The sequence below is a fragment of the Hypomesus transpacificus genome, unplaced genomic scaffold, assembly GCF_021917145.1.
Source record: "Hypomesus transpacificus isolate Combined female unplaced genomic scaffold, fHypTra1 scaffold_206, whole genome shotgun sequence".
NCBI lineage: Eukaryota > Metazoa > Chordata > Actinopteri > Osmeriformes > Osmeridae > Hypomesus > Hypomesus transpacificus.
This window is the reverse complement of record NW_025813747.1, coordinates 99,964-121,591: the sequence shown is the minus strand read 5'-3', so window position 1 is coordinate 121,591 and position 21,628 is coordinate 99,964. Positions and strand designations below refer to the sequence as shown.

General features: G+C 50.2%; 1 protein-coding gene and 1 non-coding gene across 2 annotated transcripts in view; one reads left to right on the top strand and one right to left on the bottom strand.

The window, feature by feature from the left end:
- Positions 1-14,999, bottom strand: part of bptf (bromodomain PHD finger transcription factor) — a 35,892-nt gene extending 20,893 nt beyond the window's left edge. Inside the window, exons 1-18 of the mRNA XM_047013893.1 lie at positions 13,757-14,999; positions 11,719-12,535; positions 10,258-10,484; positions 9,965-10,057; positions 9,614-9,754; positions 9,420-9,514; positions 8,694-9,025; positions 8,399-8,530; positions 8,195-8,324; positions 7,953-8,088; positions 7,497-7,769; positions 5,793-7,338; positions 4,203-4,327; positions 3,863-3,991; positions 3,147-3,297; positions 2,954-3,041; positions 2,183-2,369; positions 603-701 (exon numbers count right to left, since the gene is read on the bottom strand). Coding sequence (XP_046869849.1) covers positions 603-701; positions 2,183-2,369; positions 2,954-3,041; positions 3,147-3,297; positions 3,863-3,991; positions 4,203-4,327; positions 5,793-7,338; positions 7,497-7,769; positions 7,953-8,088; positions 8,195-8,324; positions 8,399-8,530; positions 8,694-9,025; positions 9,420-9,514; positions 9,614-9,754; positions 9,965-10,057; positions 10,258-10,484; positions 11,719-12,535; positions 13,757-14,228 — 5,173 coding nt within the window. The 5' untranslated portion in view covers positions 14,229-14,999. The remainder of the gene's footprint in view (positions 1-602; positions 702-2,182; positions 2,370-2,953; positions 3,042-3,146; positions 3,298-3,862; positions 3,992-4,202; positions 4,328-5,792; positions 7,339-7,496; positions 7,770-7,952; positions 8,089-8,194; positions 8,325-8,398; positions 8,531-8,693; positions 9,026-9,419; positions 9,515-9,613; positions 9,755-9,964; positions 10,058-10,257; positions 10,485-11,718; positions 12,536-13,756) is intronic.
- A 4,846-nt stretch (positions 15,000-19,845) lies between these two features.
- Positions 19,846-19,927, top strand: trnas-aga. Its single transcript has one exon. It is a non-coding gene; the product is annotated as a tRNA-Ser (tRNA).
- The last annotated feature ends 1,701 nt before the right edge of the window (positions 19,928-21,628 follow it).

Sequence of the window (21,628 nt, the reverse complement as noted above, 5' to 3'; positions counted from 1 at the left end):
AATGCTATGTATCGCATTAGTAGTTGCTTTTATGTATCTTTAATGTTTCGGATTGTTTGCAGTGGATCGAGATGTGTATCGCATCGTCCTCAGTGATGGATATTGCACATCCCTACTGTATATGTTGGAAGTTGTGTCATATAAAACTGAGCGACAAAGCCCAAAAACTATGCTCTACTGCAATACTGGTTATGAGGATGCAGACGACTGCTTGCAATGTTTGCATGGCTTGATTGCGATATTTGTATTAAAGCCTGGTGTGAATGTGGCTGTAACAAATCTTATATCTGGAATGCTCTACCATGGTTAGCACGGTATAGTCAAAAACCATATCATAGGCCAAATTCATACCGGTATTTTTCTATACAGTTCATACCGTCCACCCCTAGGTGACAGACAAGTATACAGACTGGCAGACAGGTACAGACAGACAGGTACAGGCAGACAGGTAGTTAGGTACAGACAGACAGGTAGACAGGCAGACAGACAGACTAACAGACAGGTACAGACAGACAGACAAGCAAGGTAGACAATTAGGTGGACAGACAAGCAGGTAGACCGACGGACGTGTAGACAGACAGGTATCCAGACAGACAGGTTACCTGTGTTGTCCAGGGCGGAGGGCCGGGGTGAGAAGGTGGTGGTGGGGTGGCGGGTGCTGTAGGTGCGCAGAGTGGAGGGAGTCTTCTGCTGGGCCCCATCTGAGAACACACACTAAATATTCAAGTTCCAAAAAAGGACAATATTCCGACTTAGCCGTTTACATGGCTAATGAAGTGAAAATTCCACTAATATTCCTGTTTCCATGCAGCCATGCATGTGCTGATTAATGTAAAATTATACATTATAAATTGCCTGTATTTATAGTAGGGGTGGGGGGAATCGATTCACATTCGAGAATTTGCGATTCAGTCTTCCAGCGATTCACAAATTTGTATATATATATATATATATATATATATTAGAGGTGGGCATAGATTATTATTTTTTAATCTAAATTAATCTCACTGTAATTTTGGAATTAATCTAGATTAAAATGGCTCATTTGTATTCCGGCGAAGGCATTCAGAATGTGTACTACCCAAATAATGACTAAAAGTAAGTCTTTGAGAACAGGTTTCTCAAGCCAGGTGAGCGAGCAGATTAGTTATCTTGGCTGATAGAGCTGTGCTGACGGGCTTGCCTTGCTTGCACTCAAACATAGTAGTTTGACGACGACTCTTCCCCTGCGCTAATCAGTGCTTGGCCCGGTATCTTCCGCATGCTTTGCGTTTAGGTGGTATTTGAGACTGGAAGAACTCGTACAGTAAACTAATTCCGTATCGCAGGTGCAAACAACCTTAGTCTTGTCGAGGTTTCCATTGGGAAGCTTCTTAAAAATAAATGTTCCCTGAAGCAAACCCGGCGGCTTCATAGCTGCATCCATGTTAGCACGTCACGTTTGATGTGATAATTTCATACAAAAGGCATACACACAGGTTCGAAGACTCGTTCTCGCCCCCTACAGTGCAATTCAGCTAAGTATACATCCGCGCTAAAATATCAAGGTGAAAGTCATCATAGCTTGCGTAGTACAGACCCAGCTCCCAACCCAACTTTGAGAATAGATTAACGGCAATATATTTTTTTATCGCCCGATAAGAGTCTCACGTTAATGCAGCACGTTAACGCTGATAACGGCCCACCAGTAATATATATAAAGTACCAGTCAAAAGTGTGGAGACATATATATATAAAAAATTATCTTGGAAAAAATTTGAATAGATTTGTAATCGAATCGTGACCCCAAGAATAGATTTAAATTGAATCGTGAGGTACCAAAAGATTCCCACCCCTACTTTATAGAGCTGCTGTGCATGTTTTTATCAAAAGCAACATACAGAGGGGGGAATCTGGGACCTCTAGACATAAAGTCAAATGCTATACCCATGCTAACCACCAGCTATACCCATGCTAACCACCAGCTATACCCATGCTAACCACCAGCTATACCCATGCTAACCACCAGCTATACCCATGCTAACCACCAGCTATACCCATGCTAACCACCAGCTATACCCATGCTAACCACCAGCTATACCCATGCTAACCACCAGCTATACCCATGCTAACCACATGTCTCGCACACTGCGTGTGCAGACACACACACACACAGAGCTGTACCCACCCCGCCCATCCTCACCTGGAGTGCTGCTGTGCCCCTCTGACACCCAGGAAGCAAAACTCTGCTGGAAGTTCCTGGAGGGCTGGGGGGAGGGGGGCGTGGCCAGCCTGAAGCTGGGGGGTGCTGGTGACCCCCCCATGACTCTCTGACCCCCAGGGGTGGAGGAGGAGACAGAAGAGCCATACCTCTGCTGCTCTAAACGCTTCTGCAACACAGAGGGTCACAGGTTAGGGGTCAGAGCTGTTTCAGTTCTCCAGCACAGTGGGAACCAGCCGCTTGTGTGAGGGGAGGGTGTGGGGGGAGAGAACCTTTAGGGTCCTAGTGAATGAGGAGAGTGAATGCAGAATGTACATATACAAATAAGTCACTATGGTAGATAGAGTGCGGTTGTCTGGGTTGTTATATGTGTGGAAACTGCACGAGGCAGCTCGGATCCAAGATTGATTCGAGAGACCGCAGATAGAGTGCGGCTAGTCTGGTTTGTTATATGTTTGAGATCTATTACTTTTATCACTTGTATTATTGTTTTTGTTGATTTTATGTAAAGCACCTTGAGCTGCAATTCCTGTATGAAATGTGCTATGTAAATAAAGTCTTACTTACTATGAGTAAGAGCAGAAAAGAACCTTGCCACCTCAGGGGCATTTGGGGAGTTACAGTCCTACCTACATGTAGTCTACCTGTACACAATCTACCTATAAAGAGTCTACGTGTAAAGACTCTACATGGTTAGGGAGAGAGTCTACGTGTAAAGAGTCTACATGGTTAGGGTTAGGGAGAGAGTTATACCTGTTGAGCCGCCAGCCTCTGCTGTTTAAGCTGCATCTCCAGTTCAGCCTTCACCTCCTCTGACGTGTGCGGACGGTCCTTCTCCACCCTGAGAAGCAGCACCGCAAGTGGTTCAAACAGGAAATTTGTCACCTCCCCGAGCTCAGAACAGGAAGTGTGTCACCTCCCCAGGCTCAGAACAGGAAGTACTCACCTTTCTGAGAAGGCCCTGATCTCCCACAGCTCCAACTCCTCCTCCGCCACCCAGGTCTCCATGACGACAGGGCCCGTCTGCTTGGTGGGGGTGGCCTTTCTGGGGCGCAGGGCGCTGGAGCGGAGCCCCTTGCGCTGGGGGGTCGGGGTGTCTGGGGGGGGCAGGTGAAGGCAAAATTAACACCTAGGGCTAAGACCAAAGGGTTGGGTCTAGGACTTGGCCTTGTTCCCCCTGTTCTGGGGTTTGGGTTATGATCTAGGGTTACAACCTAGCACTGGGTGCTGGGGTTGAGGCTAAAACGTAGCACTGGGTTTAGGGCTAGGACCTAGCACTGGGTGCCGGGGTTAGGGCTAGGACCTAGCACTGGGTGCTGGGGTTAGGGCTAGGACCTAGCACTCGGGTTAGGGCTAGGACCTAGCACTGGGTGCTGGGGTTAGAGCTACGGCTTGGACCTAGCACTCGGGTTAGGGCTAGGACCTAGCACTGGGTGCTGGGGTTAGAGCTACGGCTTGGACCTAGCACTGGGTGATGGGGTTAGGGCTACGGCTAGGACCTAACACTGGGTGATGGGATTAGGGTTACGGCTAGGACCTAGCACTGGGTGATGGGGTTAGGGCTACGGCTAGGACCTAGCACTGGGTGATGGGGTTAGGGCTACGGCTAGGACCTAGCACTGGGTGATGGGGTTAGGGCTGGGACCTAAGACTAACAGATACCTTTAGGAGCGTCGGGGACACCCAGAGGGCAGACGATCTTCCGGATGCAGAACTCAGAGCGAATACCGTAGGGGCCCACGTCCCGGCGCTTAATGATCTCTGTCGTGGTGCTCTCAGTGTCCGTGGTCTCTGAGCCAGAGAGAGGGAGGGGAAGTGATGAGGGGAGAGGTGGAGGATGGGAGAGGTGGAGGAGGGGATGAGGGGAGGGGTGGAGGAGGGGAGAGGTGGAGGAGGGGATGAGGGGAGGGGTGGAGGAGGGGATGAGGGGAGAGGAAAGGAGAGTGAAGGAGGAGAAGAGGGAAGCAGCGGTGATAACAGAGGTAGCCATTACGCTCCTCACCTTTCCTGGAGGTGCCTGCATTGGAGGAGGGCTTGACGGCCATATCGTCCCAGCGGAGACATGCCCACAGCAGCCGCAGTAGCAGGCTGACCCCTGCTAGGGAACGTACAGTCTGGAGACGGTACCTAAAAGGCAGCACAGGAGGTTAAACTGTAGGTACCTGCAAGAGTACCAGAGTAGGTTATATTTAACTAACATCCAACTACCTGATGAATGAACAAAAACTGGGGCTCTGTGTTCTGGAGTTTGGCATGTACATTTATATTTTGTTCTTGTAGCCTTACCAAAATGTAAAGAGCCCCATGAAGCGTGTTGAATCAACTCTTTCTACTTCTTATAAATTATGTTCAAGTCAATTAGATATTTTTGAGCTGTATAAATGATCTTTAAGTCATCTGCTGAGTTCACTTAATGTCCACACACATTTGCCTTTAGGCCTACATGCATTGTGATTGTATTCATCAGAATCAGCATAAAGTTTAATCGCCAACTAAGTGTTCACAAACAAGGAATTTACTATGGTGGGCAGGTGCACACAGTAATGTTCTGTTGTTGTCATAAGTACAGGCTTAAATATTGTAGGTGACTGTTGACTGAAGTGATTGCAGTGTTTCCCACAGATTAGAAATCTAATTGTGGCGGGGAGGGGTGTGGGTTGTCAGACCGGGGGGGGGGGGGGGGGGTCACACCTTCACAAAATTTACAACAACTAACATATCATTTCTGCATTATGCATGTAGCAACGCTAGTGCTAAACAACTATTTAACTGGTCGGCTCCATGACGCCGGGTAAGTAGCTAGCTCTTGAGACTTCTCACCAAAACGACCAAAGGGGAAACTTCGAGTACTGCAAGTCGCTCTGGATAAGAGCGTCTGCTAAATGACTAAATGTAAATGTGAGTAAGGTACCTAGCGAAAAGTAGCCTCAACTTATAGCTACGGCACTAATGCTGAAGGCTAGCTGATATAGCTGTCGGTCTTACTAGAACGGCATATGTATGCATTGTTGCTAACGTGTGTTGACGTTGTGACTGTGTGCATATGTGAGAAAGACGCATGAGTGACAGAGAGACGGAGGGAAAGCAGGGGAAAGGAAATGCAGCTGAACGAATACGCTGCGTGTTTTAACCTAAATAGCGATAAATTTTTACGAAACGCAATATGTGGCGGCCGGTGTTGATTCTGTGGCGCACCGCCACACATTAGTCTATGTGTGGGAAACACTGGATTGTCAACAAATGAGTTTTGTTCAGTAACCTGTTTTTTGCTTTGGTATTGAAAATGGTTTTGGCACCACTACTGAAATGTTGGTACCGTGACAACCCTAATGGGGATAGTCTATTACCCATCTATCTCAACTAGTCTACCTACCCATGGTTTTACTAACTTATCTAACCACGTTGTCCAAGTTTAACAAAGGTGCGTAACACAGGTGCGTAACACAGGTGCGTAACACAGGTGCGTAACACAGGTGCGTAACACAGGTGCGTAACACAGGTGCGTAACACAGGTGCGTAACACAGGTGCGTAACACAGGTGCGTAACACAGGTGCGTAACACACGGGTATCCTTCTGAAGCAGAACCCTCACCTCCAGGTGATGCTAAAAGTGGGTCTGGGGGAGGGGTAGGGCCAGACGTCCAGCGCTGGCTTGGCGCTGTAGTTGAAGACGGGCACCTCTCTGACGCCCGCCTTGCGAGCCAGACGCCGCAGCTCGTCGCTCGGCAGGACGAAGATGCTCTTCTTACTGCTCTTGGTCACAAACTTGCGGTAGGAGGGCAAGGCGATGCCCGAGCGGGCCCTGCGTCCGCGGGCAGGGCGGAGCAGACGCACCCGTCCCCTGGTGGAGTACTCCCTGGACACCGACATGGAGCTCCCCGCTCCACCCCGTGAGACGCTAGCCGTGGCGACGGCTCTGGTCTCCTGGGAGACAACCCCCAGGGCAGGGGAGTGGAGGTGAGGGACCATGTTCTGGGGGGAGAAGGTGAGGGAGGGCGGGGCTGGCTGCAGAGGCCTGGCCTGTGTGGACACAGTTGAGGAGCTGGAGGTGAGTAGCCGCCTGCTCTCTGCCGAGTCCTCGCTGGGAGGGGCCTTGCTGGACGAGGTCCCTCCCGTCTCTCGGGGAAGCACGGCACCATCTGTGTGGTTCATCACGGCTTCTGTGTAGGGGTCCAGTCTTGGGACCTTAGCCGGGGGCGGGTCACCCGCAGGGCTTCTCTGGTCTCCAGCCCCGGCCACCACAGGGCTGCTGGGAAGTGCAGGATTGCTGAGCTTAAGGCTGGCCTGTGGGCCGCCATTCATCAGGGATGGGACAGGCCCCGCCCCCTCTCCTGGCCCCGCCCCCGGGCAAGGCTGGGCTCCGTCACCTGCCTCTAGGCTGCTGGTCCCACCCCCCCCATTCACCTGGCTGTTTCTCAGTCCGCTGTCTCCTGTCTGGCAGGGCAGAGCGGTCCTCTCTGCTCCAGACGTCGTCCGCTCAGCTGCCAAGCGTCTCTGGGACTCTCCATTCCCATGGACAAGATTGGCTGTCCCAGTGGCTCCTCCTCTCAGCTCCCCCATTGGTCCTTTAGCATTGGGCTGGGCGGAGCCTAACCCCACATTCAGGGTGTCTGTCTCTCCTGAAATATTCTGTTCATCGGCCATCTTCTCCTGGTCAAACTTCAGCCATTTGACCACCTCGTCTCGTGCCATCGGTGCTGCTTGGAGTGACCCCATAGCCTGGGAAGAGGCTGAGGTCCTGGTCTGGCTGTCCAGGGAGAGGGCTGAGGTCCTGGTCTGGGTGTCCAGGGAGAGGGCTGAGGTCCTGGTCTGGGTGTAGGACATCTTCAGCCTCTCCAGTCTCTGTCTCTCCTCCAGGGTGAACTGCTTGACCCTGCGCTCCAGAAGGCCGTCCAGGCGGGAGGACTTCACCTTCTTCCTGTAGGCCGTCCTCAGCTGCAGGCCCTCGCTCACGTTCACCAAGTCGTAGCACCCGGGACGCGAGCCTGACGGGCAGCCTGGTCTACACTCCCCTGGTCTAGACCCCCCTGATCTGGAGTCTCTCTGGGCCCCAGACTCCACCTCCATGTTGGTCACCTGATCATCTCTAGGCTCCTCCTTCACAGCCTGGTGGGTGGGTCCTGTGCCATGTGGTTCACCTGTAATAAGACAGTAATACTAAGGTTATTACATCATAATATCACAGTAATACTGAGGATATTAGATCATAATGACAGTAATATCAAAGTGATTACCTAATACAGTAATCAAAGTCAGTATCAAACATCAGTAACTGTATTAGCCGTAGTACAGTCACCTTTCGGCTCATCGGGACAGGTGTCTACTGGGTCATCCTCCACCTTCTCCTCCGTCCTGATCTGTCCATCCTTCTCCTCTGTCCTGCTCTGTCCATCCTTCTCCTCCGTCTTGCTCTGTTCATCCTTCTCCTCCGTCCTGCTCTGTTCATCCTTCTCCTCCGTCTTGCTCTGTCCATCCTTCTCCTCCGTCTTGCTCTGTTCATCCTTCTCCTCCGTCTTGCTCTGTTCATCCTTCTCTGAAGGGCAGGAAGAGGCTGTAGCCGGGGTTGAGGCTGGAACAAAAAAACTCAATTGTTCAAAAAAATCTGCACTTCAACACTTGGAGGCATTAGCCATGGGTGGGCTTCGCCTCTAATCCCGCTGTAGCCTCTAACGCCGCTGTAGCCTCTAACGCCCCTGTAGCCTCAAAGTATCCTCTACACAAATATAATCTGTATTATTTAGTGCATAGTTACCCTGCAAGGCAGATCGGTAGTGGACGTTGGTGTTGCCGGGTAACCGGGGCAGGAAGCGAGGCACATGGGTTCTGCTGACCCAGCACCACCCTCCGTAGCCCGTCACCCTGTACTCTTCACCCTTCTGCTTCCACACCTGGGACACACAGCGCAGGGTTAGGGTCAGAGGACAGGTGTCTGAGTGTGTGTGTGGTACCTGGTGTGTGTGTGTGGTACCTGGTGTGTGTGTGTGTGTGTGGTACCTGGTGTTTGACAGGGAAAGAGTATTTGACCCAGGTGGCCTGCTGCATGGTCTCCTCATCTTCCAGCTTCTTCTCCCTCTTCTTCTGCTTTTCCTTCTCCTCACGCTCCACCGCCGTCATACGACGCAGTCTGGGGGACAGTTACCAGGTGAGGAGGTGTGTTGTCTGATGTAATTCCAGGTGTGTTACCAGGTGTATGGTTACCTGGTGTGCCCTAGCGAGTCCCTCCAGACCGGCAGCATGACGACGGGTTTGATGGCACACTCCAGGATGGCCAAGGCCAGGGAGAACTCCCGGGCCTTGCTGCACATGTGCACCGCTCTGGTCCAGTTGTTCCTGGAACACAGAACATCCCACTGGCTACTGACAAGTCAACATGTCTAGAAAGGTGCTAGAGGTTTACCTAGGACAGGTGCTAGATCCCTACCTAGGACAGGTGCTAGAGGTCTACCTAGGACAGGTGCTATAGGCCTACCTAGAACAGGTGCTAGAGGCCTACCTGTGCGAGGCCCAGTTGGGGTGCATGAACACGGCTGGCAGGCTGCTCTCCAGCTGCACGATGGTGAGCCTGAGAGTGGACACGGTCTGGGGCTGGCTCCCGTGGACCGAGCCGCTCCACTGGAACTCAGCCGCCGGCGTCAGGCTAAACTTGTGGGAGAGATGGCGTCGCTTGTCCTGCTCCTCACGGTGCTGGTGCTTGTTGAGGGCCAGTGTGTTGGTGTTGTACTGGTTCTGGTACTGCCGGTGCTGCCCCTCCTGGCCCAGCCTGAACAGGCCATCCTGCGCCAACCGCTGCCCCCGGGCCGAGCCCCCAGCCGGGGTAGTGGAGGCCTGTCGAGAAAGGGGGGTTTTAAAGAGAGGAAGTCAGGTGGCTGAGCAGTTAGGGAATCGGGCTAGTAATCAAAAGGTTGCCAGTTCGATTCCCGGCTGTGCAAAATGACGTTGCCCGTGTGTAACCCAAGGCACTTCACCCTACTTGCCTTGGGGGGAATGTCCCTGTACTTACTGTAAGTCGCTCTGGATAAGAGCGTCTGCTAAATGACTAAATGTAAATGTAAAGAGAGACAGAAGTTCCTGACTTTAGAACTGGTTAGACAGGCTAGAGTGAAGCTGACCTCAGACCCGGTATACATCTGACCTCTAGCCAGGTATACATGTGACCAGTCCCAGGTGGGTCAGGTGATCAGGTGTGTCAGGTGATCAGGTGGGTCAGGTGTGTCCTCACCTCCTTACTGTCCCGGGGAGTGGGGCTTCCTGCTCTGCTGCTCTGCAGACTCCTCTGCTGGCTCACCTGTCCATTTACCTGCTCCCGACCTTCAGCTGATGCACACACGCACGCCAAGCACACACCATTAGTGTGTTCCTGTTTTCAATAGCCATTATAGATCATTGAATCCTGTGAGTGACTTGCAGCGATACCTGGCACGTCCTGGTTGGTGAAGGAGGACTGGGAGAGGCCGTCACACGAGGCTGGTCCTTCTGGCCTCCTGGGGCCTGCAGAGTCAGACTGGGGCTGAACAGGGTCGTTCTCATCACGGGACTCTGATTCCAGCTGCTTCTCTGTGGAGGAGAAAACATGAGTCAGAGGATGAGAAAGAAGCACATGTGTCATCATCTTCAGGGAGGGAGGGGGGAAAGAGAGAGAGAGAGAGAGAGAGAGAGAGAGCGAGCGAGGAGACAAGTAGAGAGAAAGAAACAGAGAGAGAGGGGTGATGGGGGAGAGATGGAGAGAAACAGAGAGGGGGGGAGAAAGAGGATAGATAGTCTTACCGTGTGTGTTGTCTTGCTCTCCAGACAGTTTCTCTCTCTCCTCCTCACGTCTCCTCTCCTCCTCTCTGGCCCTCAGTCGCTTCTGTACCTCCTCTGCAGACAGACAAACCAGGTCACCTGCTGCCATCATCCACGTGTGCCCCTGTGTGTGTGCACGTGTCCCTGTGCGTGTGCATGTGTCCCTGTGCGTGTGCACGTGTCCCTGTGTGTGTGCACGTGTCCCTGTGTGTGTCCCTACATGTGTGTGTGTTCCTGCTTGTGACCCCAGGTGTGTGTGGGACAGGCCTGATTACCATTGGCAGCAGAGAGGAAGTCAGGGTTGTGTTTGCGGGCATTGCAGGTGAGCTCCATGGTCACATCCATGTGGTGGTGGATCTCCTGCATCTGCTCCTCCAGGCTGCAGACCAGATCAGCCTCCCAGTACGCAGGGTCCAGCTGGGACAACAGCTCCTGCAGCTGCAGTCTGGTGCTGTAGTACCACACGCCCCCACAGGCTTCCGGATCACACGCCTCCTCCTCCCTGCACACACACAGTTTCACATGTACAGTCCCACACACACCTCCTCCACCCTGCACACACACAGTTTCACATGTACAGTCCCACACACACCTCCTCCACCCTGCACACACACAGTTTCACATGTACAGTCCCACACACACCTCCTCCACCCTGCACACACACAGTTTCACATGTACAGTCCCACACACACCTCCTCCACCCTGCACACACACAGTTTCACATGTACAGTCCCACACACACCTCCTCCACCCTGCACACACACAGTTTCACATGTACAGTCCCACACACACCTCCTCCACCCTGCACACACACAGTTTCACATGTACAGTCCCACACACACCTCCTCCACCCTGCACACACACAGTTTCACATGTACAGTCCCACACACACCTCCTCCACCCTGCACACACACAGTTTCACATGTACAGTACCACACACACCTCCTCCTCCTCCCTGCACACACACAGTTTCACATGTACAGTCCCACACACACCTCCTCCTCCCTGCACACACACAGTTTCACATGTACAGTCCCACACACACCTCCTCCTCCCTGCACACACACAGTTTCACATGTACAGTCCCACACACACCTCCTCCTCCCTGCACACACACAGTTTCACATGTACAGTACCACACACACCTCCTCCTCCTCCCTGCACACACACAGTTTCACATGTACAGTCCCACACACACCTCCTCCTCCCTGCACACACACAGTTTCACATGTACAGTACCACACACACCTCCTCCTCCTCCCTGCACACACACAGTTTCACATGTACAGTACCACACACACCTCCTCCTCCCTGCACACACACAGTTTCACATGTACAGTCCCACACACACCTCCTCCACCCTGCACACACACAATTTCACATGTACAGTACCACACACACCTCTTCCTCCTCCCTGCACACACAAAAACCGTGGATTCGATAAGACACGCACATTTCGATTCCTCACTTTGGTCCCTAACTTTATTACGAAGGGTATTAAGATACGTTGGTGGTATTTTTCCACCTAATTTGCAAGAGGTTATATATCAATGGATATTCTCCTGTGTCTATTTGTACATCAGAGCTGGCTAAAAGAACATTATATTCTTATATCATTCTATTTTGGGAATCTGAACCAAGATTCGATAAGAACTGGATTCGAAAAAACTGAATCGGGATTGGAATCGATAAAATTGAAACGATACCCAACCCATCCTCACCCCTGACCTACTCACACTATAATCCTGCGGTTGAGGAACCAGTACTTCCTGTGGTGTCGGTCATATCCCAGGGGCTCGTGGCGGAGGTAAGGTCTGGACCGCTGGGTGTCAGACACACACACGCCCGGCACCTGGTGGGCCACACACACCTCACACTGCCAGTCGTCCTCCGGCACAGCAGCCAGCGGAGGCACCACACACTCCAGGTGATACACGGCCGAGCACGCCTCGCAGCACAGCAGGTCGCCGAGGCGATGGCACGCGCGGCAGTGGTCGTCATAGGCAACCACTCCCTCTGAGGACATCAGCTGGTCTCGTGCCAGGCTGGTGGTGAGGAACTGGTCCACCAGGAACTGCAGCACCTTCACCTTGCTGGCCGGAGGTCCACAGGGATAGCCCTCCCCCTCCTGGTGGGGAAGGACATGGTGGAACTCACGGTCGCTCTCGCAGTAGGTCCGCACCACCTCGGGCCACGTCATCCCATCCAGGAAGAACAGGGTGGAGTTGGTGCTGTCCCTCAGGTCAGCCGGGCCGAACCAGGTGTTGCTGGACTCCTCCTCCCGCAGTATGCCTCTGAGCAGCGCAGTGTGCGTCTCAGCCAGCAGGGGGCCCTGCTCCAGCCCCACCAGCGCCGCGCAAAAGTCCTCAAACAGAAAGGGGGAGAGGCGCAGAGCGGAGGAGAAAGTGCGCAGGGCCTCGTAGACAGAGGCCACAGGGAGCAGCAGGGGGGGTGGAAGCAGCAGGTCCTCTGAGCTGGGAGGTAGAACCAGGGGGGGGACGTTCTTCTCCTCCAACACGGGACACATTGCTCTGGACACCCTCTTCTTACGGCCTGACCACACACACACACACACAATATATACACACACACAGAGCAGTCAGATACAGACTTAGTCACGTGGGTCATATTAACAACAAGATCGTTGTTAGAGGCACCATGATGATTATGGGATAAAAATGCTGTGCTGCCATGCTCATGGAATGTATTAGCGTCCTATCAATTTTGTCTTCGGAAAATATATTGTTACAAACATTTAGTCATTTACATTTAGTCATTACTAAACATTTAGTCAATGACTAAATGCAAATGTACGAACAAAATCAAATTGTAATGCCAAAGGATATTTTAAACAAGTACGTGATAAAATCTTAATATTTGGACAAACACGTCCTGTATTGTGGTTAATACCGCTTGAAGGATGGAAGTTGTTGGGACGTGGCACGAGGCCCCAGGTGAATGGCAGGGCACTTGTTTTCAAAACACAGACCATGTGGTTCTGTCATTAGCCGCTAGCTCAGCGGCTAGTCTCCACGTCTAGATTATGCTGATGAGATGGGGACTTCAAACTAGCCCGTCAAATGCTCCGCAAATACACTGTCTGCTTGGACAACCCTACATGCATTCACCACAGAACGTGATAAAGCCACAAATAGGTATGAACGGTGTAGATTTTTTTTTCTATTTTATCACAAGAAGTTCCAGGTAACTACTGTAGCATTGTAGCTCTTAAAGCACACTGGAACGTCCCTGCTAGGAAACGGTGTCATGATTTGACACGCTCCGTTTGGAATTGTTACTTGTCTAATGATGATATCGTAGCGTCTTACTAACATAGATGATCTCGTGATCAAAATTGGTGTATAGAACATTTGTAGCATTGGCTAACTAGCTACTTTGACCAGTTAGCGTCAATGACGCTTCTGCAATTGCAATATGTTTTACAAAGAATTGTCCATCACTACACGTGGTGTAGCTTACATCTGGAAATGGGTCTTAACTGGAAGGTTACGTGGATAACAGGAGCTCTCGCGCCCTAAAGCTACGGCCGCGCATCTCTGCAGCAACTCGGGTTCTAGCAAGGCCCCCGTAGTAGTCTTGCACACACACGACATACTCCATTTTGAACAATAAATATACAGCTTCCTGCTCTCCTCGAAAAGGAACTGTCAAGTAACTACAAGGTAAGACGCTGATTAAAAATGTCATCGCATTGTGATTTTAACCTTTAGCGCTTAAAGCGTTACTGTGTGCTTACCGGGAGTACTTGCTTACCGGGAGTGCTTTGGCTACGAAAGCTGCTGTCGGTGCAGAAGCTAGCATCATCACCATCCTCCTCGAGAACGTCTTCAAGGCAGTCAGACTCCTCGTTAACCGTCTCTTCTTCCACGTCTGTTACCGGGTCCTCTTCAACAATCTCTTCCTCTTCAGATCTCAAACTCACGGCATCGTCTTCCTCTTCGCTCTCGTGGTCATCATAGACCACCGATCCTGCCACAGTCCTCCTGCTCCTGCCTCTGCCACCTTTAACCCGGCCTCTCCCTTTGCCCCTGCCCGCCGATGATGCCCGTGCCTTCCTTTTGCCCCGCGTGCTGACACGGCCTCTCTTGGGGCTCTCAAGTTCGGATTCGGGACTGCTGCTCGGCTTCTCCCGCACTGCTCGGCGAGGTCTTAGACCTCTTACCGGCCCGGTGCAAGCCTCCTCGGCCGGCGGGGTTTTGGGCGGCCTGCCTCTCCTCCCCCTCATGCTGGATAAACCTGGGACTGTTAGTATCAATTGTAGCTTTATTCAGTTTAAACAGAGCCCAGGAAACGGGCACCGTAGGAAAGCTTGTCTTGTGAGGGTATCGAAGCTGTAGTCCCGTCAATCCCCGGTTTTGGTTTGAGTGGTAACGCTCAAAACAAATGACTAGCGTTCCGTTTACGATTGCATGCAGTCGCCATCTTTCTTCTCTCCGACTCTAGAGGAAAACAGACCGGAGGCCCTAGGCGTCACGTGGTACCCGTTCTTCTAGCAAGTTCAGCGAAGTGAAGCAGGAAGCAAGTTAGTTTTCAAACACGTCATGCAAGTCTTCAAACCAAATAAATGTTAACTGTCCACTGTACAGCAGGCACTGGGTAAAGTGTGTATGCTTTAATGCCACACGCATAATATTGTGCTCCTGGCTGTATAGTTGCATTTACCACTCTCGCCGAAGGGTGGCCATTCCCGAATAGGTGTAAAAAAAAAAAACCGAGATCTCAAGTGACTGGTCTGTGTCATGCCGGAGATCAGGGTTCAATACCCTGAAGGGGGATACCTTTTTAAGTGCTGATCTGGTTTATAATCAAAATGGACTGCCACTTCAAATATTGAAGTTTGAAATACACTTCATTACAATTTTACTATGTAGTTATTGTTATGTATTTAAAATGTCTGTCCTTATACACTGAATCAATTAACAACAATAAAGATTACAAATAATGATTAATATATTACTTTTATACTGTTTTGAATGTTCTGAATATAATAAACAATGTTTGATCTATACCCTGCTATATTGGCTCATGAGAACATGAAATGTGGTCATGTCCAGGAGAGAAATATGCGTATCTATGAATGATGTTGCAAACCCTAACCCTATGTTGCTTGTATCATTGTCTGTGACACTAGATTTGTAGGTCAGAGGTCACAATGTTACCAAAGTGTATAGCGCCAGGCCCAGGGTTAATGAGGCCAAGGGTTAGGGTTAGCGCCAGGCAACTTGGAATGAGGAATAGAAATGTCAGCCCCAGCCCCAGGCCCCAGCCCCAGCCCCAGCCCCAGGCCCCAGCCCCAGGCCCCAGCCCCAGCCCCAGGCCCCAGCCCCAGGCCCCAGCCCCAGGCCCCAGCCCCAGCCCCAGGCCCCAGCCCCAGGCCCCAGCCCCAGGCCCCAGCCCCAGCCCCAGGCCCCAGGCCCCAGCCCCAGGCCCCAGCCCCAGTGCTGGGCCCCAGGCCCCAGCCCCAGGCCCCAGCCCCAGTGCTGGGCCCCAGCCCCAGGCCCCAGCCCCAGGCCCCAGCCCCAGTGCTGGGCCCCAGCCCCAGGCCCCAGCCCCAGGCCCCAGCCCCAGGCCCCAGCCCCAGCCCCAGGCCCCAGCCCCAGGCCCAGGCCCAGGCCCCAGCCCCAGGCCCCAGCCCCAGGCCCCAGCCCCAGTGCTGGGCCCCAGGCCCCAGCCCCAGGCCCCAGCCCCAGTGCTGGGCCCCAGCCCCAGGCCCCAGCCCCAGGCCCCAGCCCCAGCCCCAGGCCCCAGCCCCAGGCCCCAGCCCCAGGCCCCAGCCCCAGCCCCAGGCCCCAGTCCCAGGCCCCAGTGCTGGGCCCTATAAACACATGAGCTTTCAAGCACCATGAATGCAGCGTCATCTCCCTGTGCTTGCAAAGGCTATGTTGATTATCACCCCCTGACGTTTCTAGTGAAAGTAAAACCTCCCAATTTGTGATACTATTTAACAGCCCTTCATTCCTGTATTCTTTGTCCAGTTTTCTGAGATGCTCAGCTTGAGCGTATCAGACACCTGCACCTTACAGATCTGTAATAAATACTTAGATCTTGTCTTGAACTTGTACTTGGCAACTGTCTTCATTGACTTGGTACTTTCAAAGCAGCAGGGTAAATAAGAGACTTCTTGAGCACATAGGTAATTCCAATCCGACATAACTTTTCATGCTCTTTATTGAGGTTGGTCAAGTAATCAAGTCAGTCAAAATAAGAAACTTTAGTCATCCACAATGGGTTTCTGTGTTCTGTATAGATCATACCAATAAATCCAAGACTCATACTTACATCTGAACTTTGTTTTATAGTTTATTAAACAAGTCTCAAAATCAAAGGCAAAACACTATTTACACAAAAGCGAAACACTTTACACATCATTAACTACTGGTAGGCTACTTACTACTTAACTACTTACTCGCTATCGCTCGGTCAATACGGCAAAGCCGAGGTTTGATATTTCCCGGCATGACCGAACCGTCGAGGTTATAAGTTGTTTATTATATGGCATTTTTAGCTCTTTTCATTTTGTAAAGAAAATAAATTGTAGGCTACTAATTGTTAGCTTGACGTTGTCATACTCATAATTCTAGTCAGAATATGAGTCTGAAAACTCTCCGTTGGGCTGTGACTATGGGGCGTGTGTCAACCGAGCTCGTAAAACAAATGCCTCTTCGCTCAATTGGATAGACCTACAACCAATTGTTGAAAACAAATTCAACCCAAGCGCTCTTTGGTGACGTTGTTGATTACGTTACTGTTGATCATCTGTCCATCATCGTATAAAGCCCGCCCTGACAATTTAATTGGTCCGAACAGCTCCTGTTCGGATATAGTTTTTCCGCAATCAAGTCCCTCCAGACCCAACTTCCCGACCAAATTTTTTTGTGGGCGGGGATAAGTTGGGCTGGCAGCCAGGCTAACTAATTGTAGCCCGCTCTCAAGTCTTCTCACGGTGTGTTTCAGGTGTTGCCTAGCAACCAATTACTTTTGATAGAAAGCGGACAACACGGTTCTGCTAATATGGCTTTAATTCCAACGCAAAAGTTTCCTTAAAAAAAACAATCTGGACTGGGCCTTTTTAAAAATGACACTGGAAATTGAACACCAGTGTCATTTTTAAAAAGGCCCAGTCCAGATTGTTTTTTTTAAGGAAACTCAGGTCATTTGAAATCAGCAGATCACTTCTTAATGTTTTTTATCACGGTATTGTTGCAAGTGTCCTTTTTTATGCTGTTGTTTGTTGGGGTGGCAGCTTGACAGTAGAGGACAGGAACAGGGTCAACAAACTGATAAAAAAGGCAGGATCCATTATTGGTATGAGCCCTGATTCTCTGGAGGTCATCACGGAGCAGAGAACCAGGAGGAAGCTTAGGACTGTCCTGTCACATGACGACCACCCCCTGCACTGCACTTTTGTTAGAAGTGGAAGGAGCAAACGTCTTCTGTTACCAAAGTGCTCTACAGAGAGATTCAGGAGGTCTTTTGTTCCTGCAGCAGCTAGGCTTTTTAATCATGACTGCTGATTTGATTTGATTTGATTGTATTACTGCACATTGCTCATTTGCACATCATAGTATTGTTATATTGTTATGTATTCCCTGTTTTAACCTTCTATTTTTACTGTGGTAGTGGACCACACTCCCCTGACTAACAAGTGACTATGCTTGTTTTATGTTGTTACTGTATTCCTGTTTTGTATGTTGTACAGACTATGGTGGCAAACCAGTTTCCCCATTGGGGATCAATAAAGTAAATCATCATCATCATCAAATAACGACTCTTTTAGAAAGTTAACAATTTCTTCTTTGCTGTTGATGTCTACGAATTGACTGGATAGTAAATATGACCGTACTAATCTAGTCTAGAATCCGTATCAGACCGCAGATGACGTCAGAGTCAGCGTGAGAAGACTTGAGAGCTAGCTACAATTAGCCTACCATTTATTTATTTTTGCTTTGCCGTATCGATACGTTCAAGCTTTAGTTTGATATTTCCCGGCATGACCTCACTCTCGGTTAGTAAGTAGTTAATATCACTATTAACACAGTATTATTGTCTATTAAATAAGTCTTAAGATCAAAGGAAAAACTATTATTACACACCATTCTGTTACATCACTATTTACACCACATTATTCATACACTATCATTAACACAAGATTATGAGCATATTACTGATTACACACCTTTACGTACACTCCACTATTTACAGTAATCTAAATGTCTCTGTCTCATAAAAGGCTGAGCTCCCCCCCAGGTCAGACCCTTCTCCATAGCTCCCCCCTGGTCAGACCCTTCTCCATAGCTCCCCCCAGGTCAGACCCTTCTCCATAGCTCCCCCCCTGGTCAGACCCTTCTCCATAGCTCCCCTCCAGGTCAGACCCTTCTCCATAGCTCCCCTCCAGGTCAGACCCTTCTCCATAGCTCCCCCCCTGGTCAGACCCTTCTCCATAGCTCCCCCCCTGGTCAGCCCCCTTCTCCATAGCTCCCCCCCTGGTCAGACCCTTCTCCATAGCTCCCCCCCTGGTCAGACCCTTCTCCATAGCTCCCCCCCTGGTCAGCCCCCTTCTCCATAGCTCCCCTCCAGGTCAGACCCTTCTCCATAGCTCCCCCCCTGGTCAGCCCCCTTCTCCATAGCTCCCCTCCAGCTCAGCCCCCTTCTCCATGCCTTGGGCCTGATATGGAGAGAACACTTGAGCAAGGCGGTATACATACTTCCCTGCCACAAGGTGGCAGCACCTGCACAGCAGCCCCTGTGGTTGCACATCTGCTGCCTTCCTTTTCTGAAGGACACTTGCATCCTTCCTGGGACAACATTTTACTTCTTCATATTGGTCTGTACTAAAGACAATGGGCATAGAGTGATACAAATGCTTTCATCTTCATATTTTTAATTTAACAATATACTGCAAAACCTGATACACATGGTACACATTTAATGTAGTTCAGAATTCTGCAAGAGTTCCTAAAGTAGCCTACTCATAAAACACTTCATGATGTAGCCATGTCAATTGAGCAATATCAGAAGATAACAGCTGATGTACATGAACTACTGTACTTCAGTAGGCTACTCTACTTGATTCCTAGACTCACCCCCTCTCCAAACACATCTTCATGTATTGATAAATACAGACCATGAGCTAAATAGTCTAAGGTGAGCTTGCAAATTCAACTGATACAGTCAGACCTTGATTTGCTGGCTACTGTAACATGACATGATCAAGCAAGCTACTGTACCGTCCATTTTAGCAGACTAGTAACGTGCAAGCGATCTAAATAGGTCTAACCTACAGTCCGTGTGTTAAAATAGTATAGGCTTCAACAAATGTGTGAAGTACAAAATTAAATATTAGCCGACTACTGTACAGTTAAGACTAAGTGAGCTACAGTAGCAAACTTCAGAAAGTGTTTACTAAAAATATATTTACGATAGTTTCCCACAACTAAATCCTACAACATACACTTTGTGACATCTCCAAACAATATTTGCAAAGTAGCTGGATGTAAAACAAAACGATGTAGCTACTTGTTTTTTCTTCTCTTCGTTCGATGAAGTGAGTAACAGTTTCCTATCTCTTTATATTATATGGGAGTCTATGGTCAAATCTGAACAGCGCCAAAAAACCTACCAGAGGCCGTCAGAATATTACATCCGTAGTGGTTTAGCACTACCATTGAGAATGAATGGGAAACGTTTTAGGGATTTTTGGCTAAGGAACCCTTGGTTGCCGCGCGGGTTTAATATCAAACGTTCAATATAATTGCACGCGCTAATTTGCGAACCAGACCCAACTTAACCTCATTAAAAGTAGTTTCAAGTGAAAGAGGTCACATTTTCCACAATAGTTTTATGTTGTCGTGGCCGAGTGGTTAAGGCGATGGACTAGAAATCCATTGGGGTCTCCCCGCGCAGGTTCGAATCCTGCCGACAACGGAAAAATTTTGTATAATAAGAGCAGTAACAATAAGAGCATGTAGTTAAACAAGTTACAATTAAACAGCAAGAACCTCAAAAGTGCAAGAGTGTACCTGTGGAAAAAGCAAGCAATAATAATATATTTCACAGCGAGTACAATAATTTACAACGAACCAACAAGAGCAACAAGTCTCTCAATAAGAGTCATGGAAAGCCAGTGGAGGGACATGACGAGCGGGGTAACATGGGAGCGTCTGGGTAGATTGAAGACCAGACGGGCTGCCGCATTCTGAATCCGCTGGAGAGGGCGGGTTGCGTATGCAGGGAGACCGGCAAGCAGTGAGTTGCAGTAGTCCAACTTGAAGAAGACAAGTGCTTGGACTAGCAACTGGGTGGAATGCTCAGACAGGTATCTCCTGATCTTCCGGATGTTGTAGAGCAGGGGTGTCCAATCCTGGTCCTCGAGGGCCACTGTCCTGCATGTTTTAGATGTTTCCCTGCTCCAGCACACCCGTTTCAAATGAATGGGTCGTTATCAAGCTCTGTGGAAGCCGGGTAATGACCATTCATTTGAATCAGGTGTGCTGGAGCAGGAAACATCTAAAACATGCAGGACAGTGGCCCTCGAGGACCAGGATTGGACACCCCTGTTGTAGAGGGTGAATCTACACAACTGGGAAACCGCAGCAATGTGGGCTATGAGGGAGAGCTCGTCATCCATGGTCACCCCGAGGTTCCTGGCAGAGGATGAGGGGGTCACCGTCGCAGATCCCAGGGTGATGGAGAGATTGTGGGAGATGGAGGGTTTGGCCGGGAAGATGAGGAGTTCTGTTTTGGCTAGGTTCAGCTGGAGGTGGTGCTTGGTCATCCAGGCGGAGATGTCTGTGAGGCAGGCCTCAATCCTAGCTGAGATCCCCGGATCAGTCGGGGGGAACGACAGGTAAAGCTGTGTGTCGTCAGCATAGCAGTGGTAGGAGAAGCCATGGGAGGTGATAATTGGTCCAAGCGAGGTGGTGTACAGGGAGAATTGGAGGGGTCCAACGACGGAGCCCTGTGGGACACCAGTGGGGAGCTGGCGGGGGCCTGACACTTTGCCTCCCCAGGAAACTTGGTAGGATCTTCCTGACAGGTATGATGAGATCCACTGAAGTGCAGTGCCTGTGATGCCCATCTCAGAGAGTCTGGTGAAGAGGATTTGATGGTTAACCGTGTCAAATGCTGCAGAAAGGTCCAGCAGAATGATGACGGATGACCTCAAAGCCGCTCTGGCAGACTGGAGGGCAGTGGTGACCAGGGACGGACTGGGGGGGAAAAGTGGCCCAGGAGTTTTACTGTCAGACCGGCCCACTCAGAACATGGCACGTTGTCCACTCAATGCATCGCATGTATCGACCAGTCATTGGCCTACTTGGAAAAATACCCATATACACTTAACATTATTTTGGATGATTACAAAGAAATAACATCATATATGTTTAATTTCTTACGTTAAACTTCCGAAGTCCGTAAGAACACATTTCCGAAGACACGTCAGAAAATTCTCGAAAAATCGGCACCATGAGTGTGAATACAGATCGCGAGGAGCGGTATAAATCTCAGTCTGTGAATCTAGACTAGAAAAGGTCTTAGAGCTATTTTTACGTTTTCAAGCTGTGACATGTGAAATAATATGAGATGCTGGCGATGTCGAGGCCGGTTGGTAATGGAAGTGGGCCGGTG